The 15,968-nt window shown below is 42.1% G+C and overlaps 1 protein-coding gene across 1 annotated transcript in view; it reads left to right on the top strand.

Moving 5' to 3' along the window:
• Positions 1-15,968, top strand: part of LOC128647319 (phospholipid-transporting ATPase IC-like) — a 304,249-nt gene that overhangs the window by 234,639 nt on the left and 53,642 nt on the right. The window contains exon 20 of the mRNA XM_053700103.1: positions 9,008-9,231. Within this exon, the coding sequence (XP_053556078.1) occupies positions 9,008-9,231 (224 nt within the window). The remainder of the gene's footprint in view (positions 1-9,007; positions 9,232-15,968) is intronic.

The raw sequence follows: 15,968 nt of genomic DNA, 5'->3' as shown, positions 1-15,968 counted from the left end.
CGAATATCCAGGCAAAGACGGTGGCAGGTGCTTTGCTCTGGGTATTCACCAGGGTAGGCTTCCCCTGAGAAATGGTCTCTGTCCAAGGGACCCAGTTTACAGCAGAGGTCACCCAGAAGTTATGGGAACTGTGTGGGATAAAACCCCTGTACAGTGCCCCATATCACCCCCAGACCAATGGACTTTGTGAAAGGTTTAACGGGACACTGAAGCAATTGCTTCGGACATTCTCGCCCACTCACAAAGACTGGGAAAAATTCCTGCCGCACCTCCTCTTTGCCTACCGAGAGGTGCCCCAGGAATCCACCGGGTTTTCACCCTTGGAGCTGCTATATGGCCGGAAAATAAGGGGGCTCCTAGACTTGTTGCGAGCCCACTGGGAGGGATCAGCTGGGGTGGAAGGACCCTCCATTGTGGAATACATCCTGAAGTTCAGGGATCGGCTGAAGGACCTCACTGCCATGGTGTGGGAGAACTTTCAGGGCGCTCAAAGGAGACAGAAACGGTGGTACGACCGTAACGCTCGTAGCCGAATTCTCACAGTAGGGCAGAGGGTTCTAGCCTTCAAGCCTGTCAAAATGGACAAGATAAAGGCTTCCTGGCAAGGGCCCTACCGGGTGGTGGAACAATTAAATAACACCACCACTTTGTAGCAAAATGCTCCTTTGACCGGGTCCAACGGACCTTTCATGTGAACATGCTCAAGGAGTATGTAGAAAGACCCCAAGATGTAGCCACTATCTGTGCTCCAGCTGTGTCAGACTCAGAGAGCCTCCCAATGCCGGAGCTCCCTGGGGCGGATGAGACCCCTCAAGGAGTAGCCAACATAATCCTGGATGAGAGGTTTGCGGCTGGACAGAGACAGCAGGTCCGGCATTTACTAGAGGACCGCCAGGAGATGTTCTCCAATGTCCCTGGGTACACCACAGTGGCTGGGCACCGAGTGGAAACCCCGGGGCAAGCTTCCCTGAGGCAGGCAGCTTACAGAGTACCTGAAGCTGTCAGAGACAGTATGCACCGAGAGCTCCAAGGAATGTTGGACCTCGGTGTTGTTGAACCGTTCAACAGTCCCTGGGCCTCCCCGGTGGTGCTGGTCCCCAAAAAAGATAGTACTACCCGGTTCTGCATTGACTACCGTAAGCTCAATGACAGAACTAAAACTGACGCCTACCCCATGCCCGCGTTGATGACCTCTTAGATAGAATTGCCAGAGGTCACTTCCTAACTACCCTTGACCTCTGCAAGGGGTATTGGCAGATCCAACTAGACCCTGAATCCGTTCCCAAGTCCACCTTCATCACCCCTTTTGGCCTCTACCAGTTTAAGGTCATGCTGTTTGGGATGAAGAATGCTCCAGCCACCTTTCAGAGGATGGTGGATCGCCTGCTGGATGGCCTCCAAGTCTTTGCCTGTGCCTATTTGGACGACATTGCCATCTTTAGCGACACCTGGGAGGACCATTTGATCCACCTGGCCATCGTTCTAGATCATCTCAGAGCCGCCGGGCTGACTCTGAAGCCCGACAAATGCACCATAGGCCGCTCGGAAGTCCACTACAGCAGCGGCCAGAGCCGGCCAAGGTTGAGGCATTAGCAAACTGGCCCACTCCTCGAACCAAGACCCAGGTCTTAGCCTTCCTAGGAACCGCCGACTATTACCGAAGGTTCGTCCCCAATTATAGCACCCTCGCTAAACCCCTGACTGACCTGACTCATAAAAAGACTGCCCCGACAGGTACTGTGGTCCCCAGAATGTGAAAACCCCTTTCAGAGCCTCAAGTCTGCCTTGATCTCTGCCCCCATCCTGGCCGCAACAAACCCCACCAAACGTTTTTGTGTCCACACAGATGCCTCCATGTTTGGGTTGGGAGCAGTGTTAAGCCAGATGGACGAGGAAGGGTATGACCACCCCATAGCCTACATCAGTAGGAAGCTGCTGCCCAGGGAGGTAGGCTACGTGGCGGTGGAGAAGGAATGCCTGGCACTGGTATGGTCCCTCAAGAAATTACAACCGTACCTATATGGAAGACCTTTCACTGTCCTCACTGATCACAACCCCCTGGTGTGGCTTAACCGAGTGTCGGGAGATAATGAACGTCTACTAAGATGGAGTTTGGCCCTGCAGCCCTTTAATTTTGACGTTCAGTATAGGCCGGGAAAGGGCAATGGGAATGCCGATGGACTTTCCCGGCAGACTGAAATAGAATGCTCTTCGGACAGCCCCAAGTAGACCCGTGTGGATCTAACCGGGTCTGCCGAACTGGAAGGGGGGAGTTGTCATGGATACCGGGCTGCAAGGGTTAAACCCCCACCCCCTACAACCTCACTGTCACGGATACTGGGCTGCAGGGGTTGAACTCTTACCCCCCTTTTTTGGTTGGAGTATAAGATGACAGCCCATTTTAGTATTGCCTGTCCCAACCCCCCCCCCCCCGCCTAGACTCAGAATGTTCGAGATTATTGCAACCTCCTGTTGTTATGTGTCTGTACATTCAGTCTAGGTGTGAGACACAGAGCAGGAGATTACACACAGCACAGACAATCGAATGCTGAGACCTCCTGCTGTTATGTGCCTTTCTGTTATTGTATGAGTCATCCATTGTCCTTTTGTGATTAGAATCTTGTTTAACTAACCATTGTCTGATGTTTGTCTCATTGTATAATATTTGTTATAACTACCCCCCTTTTCTGTTGGAAATGTATAAAAGCTGTGTTTTCTTAGAAATAAAGCAGTTCTTACTTAACCTGAATGCTAGTCTGTCTAGTCATTTAGGTGGGCTCCTGCTAGAATCATTTTCTTGGGCTACATATCTGGAGTCACCAGGGAGGAAGAAGGACCCGTTAGGCGGAGCTACCCAGTTGGGGTAGCCGGGGTATCCGTCACACCCCTCTCCAAAAATGTTGGGGGCTTCTCACCAACCCATAAAGAGTTTGGCATATGAGGGCAAAAACTTGGCCAGCGTAGCCTCCCAGAGCTTTGGAGACAGAAAACACCCTTAAAAGGGAAACAAAATGTGTTTTGTGTCAAATGGAAGAATACAAAGTGGTCACATCCACTGCCAACCACAAGTCAGCTATGTCCCACTGTATTATTTCTACCAATTCCAATCAATTTATTTGTATCATGCAAATAACTTGGCAGAGAAAATACTAGGGGCTGCAAGATGCTATCTAACCACTGTGCCAACGGTTTACAAAGTAGCCTGCCTTTCACCTCAGATAAAGATTTGTGAACTTTTGACATGTGAAAAAGGGGTATAATGGGATACTGCACATTAACATCAAATCACATTTACAGTCAAATGTATCTTGATCTATATTTCCTCCATGTAACCCATCATTTAATAAGTTTCTCAATACAGACTGAAAATTATTAGGAGCATTATAGCTAAAAACCTGATAGCTCAATGACTCAGGGCCTCTCTAAAGTACGCCTCCCTGCTCCAAACCACTACACTGTCACCTTTGTCTGCCACCTTAATGACTAGTTCATAGTTCTCTTTCAAATTATTTCATGCTAACCTCTGCTCTAGCCAAATCTAGAAGATCTATTCAAACATGGGGACAATTAAACCATATCTTGCACTAGTGCATACCCTGTATAAGGTAAAACACAGAGTTAGGATAAAAGCCCACATGGCAATCCATCGAACCTTCATTATTAGTGATGTCGTGAATAGTTCGCCGGCGAATAGTTCCCGGCGAACATAGCATATTCGCGTTCGCCGCAGTGATCCGCCCCCTATTCGTCATCATTGAGTAAGCTTTGACCTTCTACCTCACAGTCAGAAGACACATTACAGCCAATCAGCAGCAGACCCTCCCTCCCAGACCTTCCCACCTCCTGGACAGCATCCATTTTAGATTAATTTGGAAGCTGCATTCTTAGTGAGAGGAGGGACAGTGTAGCTGCTGCTGATTTAATAGGGAAATCGATAGCTAGGCTAGTGTATTCAGTGTCCACTACAGTCCTGAAGGACTCATCTGATCTCTGCTGTAAGGACAGCACCCTTTTTAGGGCTAGAACATCAGTCTGCTTTTTTTTTTCCCTGTGTAATCTAATTGCAGTTGCCTGCCTGCCTGCCAGCGTGTGTGTCAGGCTCACAGTGTATACTGTGCCCACTTGCCCAGTGCCACCACTCATATCTGGTGTAACAGTAGTGTACATTTAAAAAAAACAACACGTTTTTGACTGTGAAATAATAGCAGACAGCTGCCAGTACCCAAGATGGCCGCCAATAAGGGATCAGGGAGGTTGGGGGCTAAGGGGGGATGTTACACCACAGCATTTGTAAATATGCTAAAAAACAAATTAAAATGTTTTTAAAAACCTTTTATTTTAGTACTGGCAGACTTTCTGCCAGTACTTAAGATGGCGGGACAATTGTGGGGTGGGGGAGGGAAGGGAGCTGTTTGGGAGGGATCAGGGGGTCTGATGTGTCAGGTGGGAGGCTGATCTCTACACTAAAGCTAAAATTAACCCTGCAAGCTCCCTACAAACTACCTAATTAACCCCTTCACTGCTAGCCATAATACACGTGTGATGCGCAGCAGCATTTAGCGGCCTTCTAATTACCAGAAAGCAACGCCAAAGTCATATATGTCTGCTATTTATGAACAAAGGGGATCCCAGAGAAGCATTTACAACAATTTGTGCCATAATTGCACAAGCTGTTTGTAAATAATTTCAGTGAGAAACCTAAAATTGCAAAAAAAATTAAGTTTTTTTTTAAATTTGATCGCATTTGGCGGTAAAATGGTGGCATGAAATATACCAAAATGGGCCTAGATCAATACTTTGGCTTGTCTACTACACTACACTTAAGCTAAAATTAACTCTACAAGCTGCCTACATGCTCCCTAATTAACCCCTTCACTGCTGGGCATAAAACATGTGTGGTGCGCAGTGTCATTTAGCAGCCTTCTAATTACCAAAAAGCAACTCCAAAGCCATATAAGTCTGCTATAATGGCATGTCTGGTACACAGTGTTGGGGCAAGGGTCCATCTGACCACTGATACCTGGTCTGCAAAGCATGGTCAGGGCAGGTATATCACCTACACTGCGCACTGTGAAGCGGGCATAACCCTTACACTACCTGATTGATACAACATCATACTTGATGTTTTAAAGCACGTTATTCCAAACAATTTAGGAATGTTAGGTGATTTATGCCCTTTATGGATTAAAACCAGACTCTGCATCAACTATGTAATTTTCCATTTGAGTTTTGCCATGGATCCCCCTCTGGCATGCCACAGTCCAGGTGTTAGTCCCCTTGAAACAACTTTTCCATCACTATTGTGGCCAGAAAGAGTCCCTGTGGGTTTTAAAATTCGCCTGCCTATTGAAGCCTATGGCGGTTCGCCCGGTTCGCCTGTCGCGAACATTTGCAGAAGTTCGCGTTCGCTGTTCGCGAACCCAAATTGTTAGGTTCGCGACATCCCTATTCATTATTAATGTTATTTTGTTCCTGTAATAAATCATCAAGCGACTGTAAAGAACACGTCTCTAAAATCTAACATATAATTGTAAAGATAGGTGCTATTTACTGAAATATTCTCCGCTTCATCTTTACTAAAACCAAAATATTTAGAGCAAGCTGCCTAATCGGTTTGTTGACATTAATTAAGGTCTGAAACAAATTAAGTTCTTTGGAGGGGACACAATTTACACCATTGCTCAATACTTGCTTTTCTACTGCACTGAGCTGATAATGGGTCAAATTGGTGACATTTAATTGTTGTACTTGTTCTTGCTATTCCCCTGCCTCAACAAATAATAGGTTTGCATTAACTCCCTTCTTTCTCCTCCTTCCACTCCTGATCTTCTTTGAGCAAAGCGGAAAACCTGATCTAATTCTAAACGCTCTTTTGGATTCATATCAGTTACCTCAACCGCTCACTCGGAGACACCTGCCTCCACAGATGACATATTTGCCTCTACTCGAAGATGCAGAGGAACTGGACCTATTCCCAACAGTTGGTGCTGATGGCTGACCAAATCCCTTTCTGTTTCTATTTCCATATTTTAAAATAGGTCTAATTTGAGAACCCTCTTGGGGACTACCATATCAAAAACATTCCATTCTTAATTTCTAGAGTTTTTAAGGATTTATGATGAAGATAGCATATGTGAATAAGGCCACATAGCCGAAACGCGTTAGTTATGTTCTGGCTGTTTGTAGTATTACGTATTTTTTATGTGATCAATAAAAATACAAGCACTTGTTTCTGTTTCGTGCTTGTTATTGGAAGTATAGGGGGCGGTATTTATCTTTTACTCTCGCACGTGAACTTGCAATATCTTAAAGAGACAATCTACACTAAAATTGTTATTGTTTAAAAAGATAGATAATGCCTTTACTACTCATTCCCCAGCTTTGCACAACCAAAATTGCTAGACTAATATACTTTATAACATTTAAACCTCTAAATTTCTGCCTGTTTAAAAGGCTCTATAGACAGCCTCTTAATCACATGCTTTTGTATTTGCTTTTCACAACAGGAGACTGCTAGTTCATGTGGGTCATATAAATAACAATGTGTTCACGCCCGAGGAGTTATTTAAGATTTAGCACAACACAGTACTAAATGCAAGTCAATAGATAATAAATAAAACGTAATGTAATCAGGGGTCTGTCAGAAGCTCCTTAGATACAAGGTAATCACAGAGGTAAAAAGTATATTTATATTACTGTGTTGGTTGTGCAGAACTGGGGAATGGGTAATAAAGGGATTATCTTTTAAAACAATAAAAATTATATTGTAGACTGTCCCTTTAAGTCCTGTAATATAATATAGATTTGAGCAGGGATGTTTTTGTGGGGAGTACTCACCAGTACTGAGTACTCCCACTTCTGCCAACTCATAACAGGTAATATTTGTAATTATCATTTAAATACTCTAGTTTTCATAAGAGGGGGCTGCAGGATACATCAATCATTGTAAATAATGTTGTACCTTTGCTTTTCTCAAAGTTACTGAGCAGAATTTATCAATTAATAATCAATAAGTACCGGAACCTTTTTTTTGAGTACCGGCACCTTTTCTTTTACAAAAACAGCACTGGATTTGGGTGATAAAATGATTGTTGCCTTGTAATATTGTTTGTGTAATTTGTATTAACAATAGTGCTCCACATTCAATCTATTCTCCCATAAAATGTTGTTTCATTAGGCAGTTACTATGTAACCTATTGCCTAAAGCCAGACAGCCGTACGATAAGATGATGTCTTAGAAGTGTGTCAGCTTTCACTGCAATTGAAATTATTATAATTGTGCTTTTGGAATTTGAGATCTGCAATAAGTTATTAGGCATCAGTTTTAAGATGTATATATTGTTTATAGCTCACAAGAACTTTATATTATATGTTTCAGTGCAACTAGGATTATATTGGCTATTGTTTTTTCCAAAGATTAAATAAAGGGGAAAGGAAAACCTTTTGATTTTTAAATAAAATGTTTAGTTATGTGTAATAAAACATCTTTGCAATATACTTTATATTCATTAGTTATTTTGCCCACTTGTCATGTATTTTGGCTCTGAGTATTGTGGATTTTCTATTTCTCAGAGCTGGAAAAGCAAACAGGGAAATATATGTAGCAGGGTTAGCCTTGTGAAATCTTCTAATTGGCTTTAGTTGGTAACTAGGGATGGGCAAATGTGTTTATATTCAAATTCGAATGTTAGGTTGAATGTTATTGTAGAAATTTGATTTACATAATAGAATGTTGATAAGAACGAATATTCTTAAAAATTCTATTATTGAATGTTATTTACAGTTTTCGAATGTCACTTTTGAATTCGAATATTACATTTATAAAACACAGTTGTAGACTAGAAATACTATTTTAAATTCGAATGTCACATTCAAATTCGAATGTCATATTCATATTCGAATATTACATTTATTAAACGCAGTTGTAGACTAGAAATACTATTTTGAATTTGAATGTTATATTCGAATTCGAATGTCACATTTAAATTTGAATATTACATTTCGAAATTATATGAATGCATAGCTAAATATTCTATTATTCAAATAAATATTTTCTAATTTTATTGAAAAAGTCGAAAACGAAAATTCAAAAATAGAATGTTAGAATGTTATATAAACATTCAAAATTCCAACGAATGTATCAAAAAAAATTTAAATTCAAATTTTGAGAAACATTCGCCCATCGCTACTGGTAACAAGCTGTAAAACAAGTAATTTTATACTAAAGTAATAGTCATATCTAGCCTTGTCAGCTGCAGACTCAAGCCTGTATTGGCTTCTCCAAATAAGACAAATGGGGGTGTAGTTTGACAATTGTAGTAAACAAGATGTTTGTTTTAAAAATGTTTAAACTTGTCTGATATGATGTTCTAGCAAGATGACAGTAATATCTTTTAATTACTAGGGGCAAGATTACTTGTCACACGGAAAATCTTTTTTCACAATTCCAAAAACACTGTGCACGTTAAGATTTTTGCACTTTTTTGGTAGCGCAGGTATTACAAGTTGCAAAATCACTTATTTTGCGCACACTTTAACTTGAATACCGCACATAAACCAACTTGCGATTTTGCATGAGCTTGCATGTATTTCCCCATAGAGATTAATGGGGAAAAAAAATGAAAAAAACGAACACCCGAGATTGCGAAAACTACATTGCATTTTCACATTCCCCATAGTCAATAGAGAGAAAACAATTTTTTACAAACACCCATCGCGCATACAACATAACATATTTGCATTAACAAATGTGATATATTTACAGTAAATACATAGTAAAAATCTTTATTACTGTAAATATGATTATTGCATTAATATGTTTTGTCATGTTTTTTTCTGCTAAATGGCAGAGGGCTATAATGCACTATTTTTAGCAATGTATCTGTACTGTATGTGTCTCAATGTTAAAGTGACTTGTAATCTTGCCCTAGGTGTTTACAGTCCCTTTCACATAGCCCAACTTTTAAATTATAAAACGGCCATAAACATTGATGTTCCTTTTTTTCAGCTGCTCATATTGGTGTTGGCATCAATGGGAAAGAGGGTGTCCAAGCTGTCCTTGCCAGCGATTTCTCTGTTGCTCAATTCTCCTACCTCCAAAGGTTGCTTTTTGTTCATGGACGTTGGTCTTGTTTGCGTTTATCCAGTTTCCTGTGTTACTACAATTATAAGACTTTTGCTAGTTTGATACATAACATCTGGCTCGCATTTTTCAGTTGTTTCACCACTCTGGTAGGTCACATGATGAAAATTAATCAGAATGCTTAGATATGACCTGAAGGGTAAAGAGTGAGTTCCTCCACTGCAAAAAGGTGTACTGTAAAATATATAAATCTTTAGACATGTATATCTATGTGTCTCTATGTTAAAGCACTTTGTCTGCTTTTTCTTTTCTTACACCTGAGACTTCATATCTTATAACTTTTTGTCCAATATTTTTTTTAATACTTTTTATTAGATGGTGTTATAAGTGTAAGTGTACTTTTATATGTATTTCCTTCCTAAGATAGGGAGAGTCCATGGCTTCATTCCTTACTGTTGGTAAATACAACACCTAGCCACCAGGAGGAGGCAAAGACACCCCAGCCAAAGGCTTAAATATCCCTCCCACTTCCTCATTACCCCAGTCATTCTTTGCCTTTTGTCAGGTAAGGAGGTAGCAGAGAAGTGGCAGAATATATTCGGAGAGTCCTAAAAAAGGGTATCTGCCCTTCGAGATAGGACTGGAGTTTTAAGTAGTCATGTAAACCTCTCAGTGAGAGTATTGATGAAAGTTAGAGTCTGGAGATGCAGGGAAAGTTTTTCTGTGAAACCATCCAGACTTCTGCTAACAGCTCCTAAGCAATCAGTGTTGATGAGTTTCGCTGCCTGCTTTCTCTCACTCAAGTCCATGTCAGGAGCGCTGCTATAAGACTGTCACACTTAAGAGGATGTGTTCTGTTCCACATCATGGATCCTGGAGGTAAGATTGTTTAAATTTTTAAACATAAAACGCTATAACAGGGTCACAGAGTGGCTCCTTTATACCTTGATAGGATCGAGGGTTAATATCCTCTAAAGGGGGTTAATTGAACAGTTGGGGTTAATTAATCAGTGTATTAATTATTTACATGCTGCTTTGTGTGTTTTTTTCCTGGGCTGATAGACAGTGTTTTTTTTGGCTGGAACAAACAGCTTTCACTTTCGTTTTTGAAAGTGTTGCACAGCTCCTATTATTCCCTTGTAATAACAAGGGAAGTACTGTCTTGCACTCCATGTGACCAGGTGTGGTCTACGTTCATTTCCTCCATTCTGGCTGAGACTTGAACCTGAGGAGAGTGTTTCCTCTGTTAACTGTCTGGGTCTAAGAGGTGGTGAGTGCCCCAGCCATTGGGAGTATAAAGGTGCAGTTTTCAATAATAAAAAAATAAAAATATAAAAAAACGTTTCTCCAACATTGGTGTGTCCGGTCCACGGCGTCATCCTTACTTGTGGGATATTCTCTTCCCCAACAGGAAATGGCAAAGAGTCCCAGCAAAGCTGGCCATATAGTCCCTCCTAGGCTCCGCCCACCCCAGTCATTCTCTTTGCCGTTGCACAGGCAACATCTCCACGGAGATGGTTAAGAGTTTTTTGGTGTTTAAATGTAGTTTTTATTCTTCTATCAAGTGTTTGTTATTTTAAAATAGTGCTGGTATGTACTATTTACTCTGAAACAGAAAAGGATGAAGATTTCTGTTTGTAAGAGGAAGATGATTTTAGCAGACAGTAACTAAAATCGATTGCTGTTTCCACATAGGACTGTTGAGATGAAGTAACTTCAGTTGGGGGAAACAGTTAGCAGACTTTTCTGCTTAAGGTATGACTAGCCATATTTCTAACAAGACTGTGTAATGCTGGAAGGCTGTCATTTCCCCTCATGGGGACCGGTAAGCCATTTTCTTAGTTAAACAAACAGAATAAAGGGCTTAATATGGGCTAAAAAACTGGTAGACATTTTTATGGGCTAAATCGATTGCTTTATTTGGGCATATTATTCAGATTTAGGCTAACAATTGGCATTTATAATCTTGGGGAACGCTTATAAAACGGCAGGCACTGTGTTGGACACCTTTTTCAGTCAGGGGGCCTTTCTAGTTATAGACTGAGCCTCATTTTCGCGCCATTAATGCGCAGTTGTTTTTTGAGAACAGGGCATGCAGATGCATGTGTGAGGATCTAAAAATCTCTGAAAAAGCTTCTAGAAGGCGTCATTTGGTATCGTATTCCCCTCAGGGCTTGGTTGGGTCTTAGCAAAGACTATAGCTGGGACTGTATAGGGGTTAAATTTTAAAACGGCTCCGGTTCCGTTATTTTAAGGGTTAAAGCTCTGAAATTTGGTGTGCAATACTTTTAAGGCTTTAAGACACTGTGGTGAAATTTTGGACGATTCCTTCATACTTTTTCACATATTCAGTAATAAAGTGTTTTCTGTTTGAAATTTAAAGTGACAGTAACGGTTTTATTTTAAAACGTTTTTTGTGCTTTGTTGACAAGTTTAAGCCTGTTTAACATGTCTGTACCTTCAGATAAGCTATGTTCTATATGTATGAAAGCCAATGTGTCTCCCCATTTAAATTTATGTGATAATTGTGCCATAGCGTCCAAACAAAGTAAGGACAGTACTGCCATAGATAATGATATTGCCCAAGATGATTCCTCAAATGAGGGGAGTAAACATGATACTACATCATCTCCTACTGTGTCTACACCAGTTTTGCCCATGCAGGAGGCCCCTAGTACATCTAGTGCACCAATACTTATTACCATGCAACAATTAACGGCTGTAATGGATAACTCCATAGCAAATCTTTTATCCAAAATGCCTACTTATCAGAGAAAGCGCGATTGCTCTGTTTTAAACACTGAAGAGCAAGAGGGTGCTGATGATAATTGTTCTGTCATACCCTCACACCAATCTGAAGGGGCCATGAGGGAGGTTTTGTCTGATGGAGAAATTTCAGATTCAGGAAAAATTTCTCATCAAGCTGAACCTGATGTTGTGACATTTAAATTTAAATTAGAACATCTCCGCACACTGCTTAAGGAGGTGTTATCTACTCTGGATGATTGTGACACTTTGGTCATTCCAGAGAAATTATGCAAGATGGACAGGTTCCTAGAGGTTCCGGTGCCCCCCGACGCTTTTCCTATACCCAAGCGGGTGGCGGACATAGTAAATAAGGAGTGGGAAAAGCCTGGCATACCTTTTGTTCCCCCCCCCTATATTTAAGAAATTATTTCCTATGGTCGACCCCAGAAAGGACTTATGGCAGACAGTCCCCAAGGTCGAGGGGGCAGTTTCTACTCTAAACAAACGCACTACTATTCCTATCGAAGATAGTTGTGCTTTCAAAGATCCTATGGATAAAAAATTGGAAGGTTTGATTAAAAAGATTTTTGTACAGCAAGGCTACCTTCTACAACCAATTTCATGCATTGTTCCTGTCACTACGGCAGCGTGGTTCTGGTTCGAGGAACTAGAAAAGTCGCTCAGTAGAGAAACTCCATATGAGGAGGTTATGGACAGAGTTCACGCACTTAAATTGGCTAACTCTTTTATTTTAGATGCCGCATTGCAATTAGCCAGATTAGCGGCGAAAAATTCAGGGTTTGCTATCGTGGCGCGCAGAGCGCTTTGGCTAAAGTCTTGGTCAGCGGATGTGTCATCCAAGACAAAATTGCTTAACATCCCTTTCAAAGGTAAAACTTTATTTGGACCAGAATTGAAAGAGATTATTTCAGACATCACTGGGGGAAAGGGCCACGCCCTTCCACAGGATAGGTCTTTTAAGGCTAAAAATAAGCCTAATTTTCGTCCCGTTCGCAGAAACGGACCAGCCTCTAATTCTGCATCCTCTAAGCAAGAGGGTAATGCCAGCCTGGAAACCGATGCAAGGCTGGAACAAGGGTAAGCAGGCCAAGAAGCCTGCCACTGCTAACAAAACAGCATGAAGGAGTAGCCCCCGATCCGGGACCGGATCTGGTGGGGGGCAGGCTCTCTCTCTTTGCTCAGGCTTGGGCAAGAGATGTTCAGGATCCTTGGGCGCTAGAAATAGTTTCTCAAAGTTATCTTCTGGAATTCAAGGAACTACCCCCAAGGGGAAGGTTCCACAAGTCTCACTTATCCTCAAACCAAATAAAGAGACAGGCATTCTTACATTGTGTAGAAGACCTGTTAAAGATGGGAGTGATACACCCAGTTCCAATAAAGGAACAAGGAATGGGATTTTATTCCAATCTGTTCGTAGTTCCCAAAAAAGAGGGAACGTTCAGACCAATTTTAGATTTGAAGATCCTAAACAAATTTCTCAGGGTACCATCGTTCAAAATGGAAACTATTCGAACGATTCTACCCACCATCCAGGAAAGTCAATTTATGACTACCGTGGATCTAAAGGATGCGTACCTACATATTCCTATCCACAAAGAACATCATCAGTTCCTAAGGTTCGCTTTTCTGGACAAACATTACCAGTTTGTGGCCCTCCCATTCGGATTAGCCACTGCTCCAAGGATTTTCACAAAGGTGCTAGGGTCCCTTCTAGCGGTTCTAAGACCAAGGGGCATTGCAGTAGTACCTTACTTGGACGACATTCTAATACAAGCGTCGTCCCTGTCAAAAGCAAAGGCTCATACGGACATCATTCTAGCCTTTCTCAGATCTCACGGATGGAAGGTGAACAAAGAAAAAAGTTCTCTGTCCCCGTCAACAAGAGTTCCCTTCTTGGGAACAATAATAGATTCCTTAGAAATGAGTATTTTTCTGACAGAGGTCAGAAAATCAAAACTTCTAAGCTCTTGTCAAGTGCTTCATTCTGTTCCTCGTCCTTCCATAGCGCAGTGCATGGAAGTAGTAGGATTGATGGTTGCAACAATGGACATAGTTCCTTTTGCACAAATTCATCTAAGACCATTACAACTGTGCATGCTCAAACAGTGGAATGGGGATTATACAGACTTGTCTCCAATGATTCAAGTAGATCAAAAGACCAGAGATTCACTCCGTTGGTGGCTGACCCTGGACCATCTGTCCCAGGGAATGAGCTTCCGCAGGCCAGAGTGGGTCATTGTCACGACCGACGCCAGTCTAGTGGGCTGGGGCGCGGTCTGGGAATCCCTGAAAGCTCAGGGTCTATGGTCTCGGGAAGAGTCTCTTCTCCCGATAAACATTCTGGAACTGAGAGCGATATTCAATGCTCTCAGAACTTGGCCTCAACTAGCAAAGGCCAAATTCATAAGGTTCCAATCAGACAACATGACGACCGTTGCTTATATCAATCATCAGGGGGGAACAAAGAGTTCCCTGACGATGAAAGAAGTGACCAAAATAATTCAATGGGCGGAGGATCACTCCTGCCACTTGTCTGCGATCCACATCCCAGGAGTGGAAAATTGGGAAGCGGATTTTCTGAGTCGTCAGACATTCCATCCGGGGGAGTGGGAACTCCATCCGGAAATCTTTGCCCAAATAACTCAATTATGGGGCATTCCAGACATGGATCTGATGGCGTCTCGTCAGAACTTCAAGGTTCCTTGCTACGGGTCCAGATCCAGGGATCCCAAGGTGACTCTAGTAGATGCACTAGTAGCACCTTGGACCTTCAACCTAGCTTATGTATTCCCACCGTTTCCTCTCATTCCCAGGCTGGTAGCCAGGATCAATCAGGAGAGGGCCTCGGTGATCTTGATAGCTCCTGCGTGGCCACGCAGGACTTGGTATGCAGACCTGGTGAATATGTAATCGGCTCCACCATGGAAGCTACCTTTGAGACAGGACCTTCTTGTTCAGGGTCCATTCGAACATCCAAATCTGGTCTCCCTCCAACTGACGGCTTGGAGATTGAACGCTTGATTCTATCAAAGCGTGGGTTTTCAGATTCTGTTATAGATACTCTGGTTCAGGCCAGAAAACCTGTGACTAGAAAAATTTACCATAAAATATGGAAAAAATATATCTGTTGGTGTGAATCCAAAGGATTTCCATGGAATAAGATAAAAATTCCTAAGATTCTCTCCTTTCTACAAGAAGGTTTGGAGAAAGGATTATCTGCAAGTTCTCTAAAGGGACAGATCTCTGCTTTATCTGTCTTACTACACAAAAGACTGGCAGCCGTGCCAGATGTTCAAGCTTTTGTTCAGGCTCTGGTTAGGATCAAGCCTGTTTACAGACCTTTGACTCCTCCCTGGAGTCTAAATCTATTTCTTTCAGTTCTTCAAGGGGTTCCGTTTGAACCTTTACATTCCGTAGATATTAAGTTACTATCTTGGAAAGTTTTGTTTTTAGTTGCAATTTCTTCTGCTAGAAGAGTTTCAGAGTTATCTGCTCTGCAGTGTTCTCCGCCCTATCTGGTGTTCCATGCAGATAAGGTGGTTTTGCGTACTAAGCCTGGTTTTCTTCCTAAAGTTGTTTCTAACAAAAATATTAACCAGGAGATAGTTGTACCTTCTTTGTGTCCGAATCCAGTTTCAAAGAAGGAACGTTTGTTACACAATTTGGACGTTGTCCGTGCTCTAAAGTTCTATTTAGAGGCTACTAAAGATTTCAGACAAACATCTTCCTTGTTTGTTGTTTATTCTGGTAAAAGGAGAGGTCAAAAAGCGACTTCTACCTCTCTTTCCTTTTGGCTTAAAAGTATTATCCGATTGGCTTATGAGACTGCCGGACGGCAACCTCCTGAAAGAATCACAGCTCACTCCACTAGGGCTGTGGCTTCCACATGGGCCTTCAAGAACGAGGCTTCTGTTGACCAGATATGTAAGGCAGCGACTTGGTCTTCACTGCACACTTTTGCCAAATTTTACAAATTTGATACTTTTGCTTCTTCGGAGGCTATTTTTGGGAGAAAGGTTTTGCAAGCTGTGGTGCCTTCCGTTTAGGTGACCTGATTTGCTCCCTCCCTTCATCCGTGTCCTAAAGCTTTGGTATTGGTTCCCACAAGTAAGGATGA

The sequence above is a fragment of the Bombina bombina genome, chromosome 2 (genome assembly GCF_027579735.1).
Source record: "Bombina bombina isolate aBomBom1 chromosome 2, aBomBom1.pri, whole genome shotgun sequence".
NCBI lineage: Eukaryota > Metazoa > Chordata > Amphibia > Anura > Bombinatoridae > Bombina > Bombina bombina.
The sequence above is the reverse complement of the archived record's forward strand: the minus strand, read 5'-3'. Positions and strand labels throughout refer to the sequence as shown.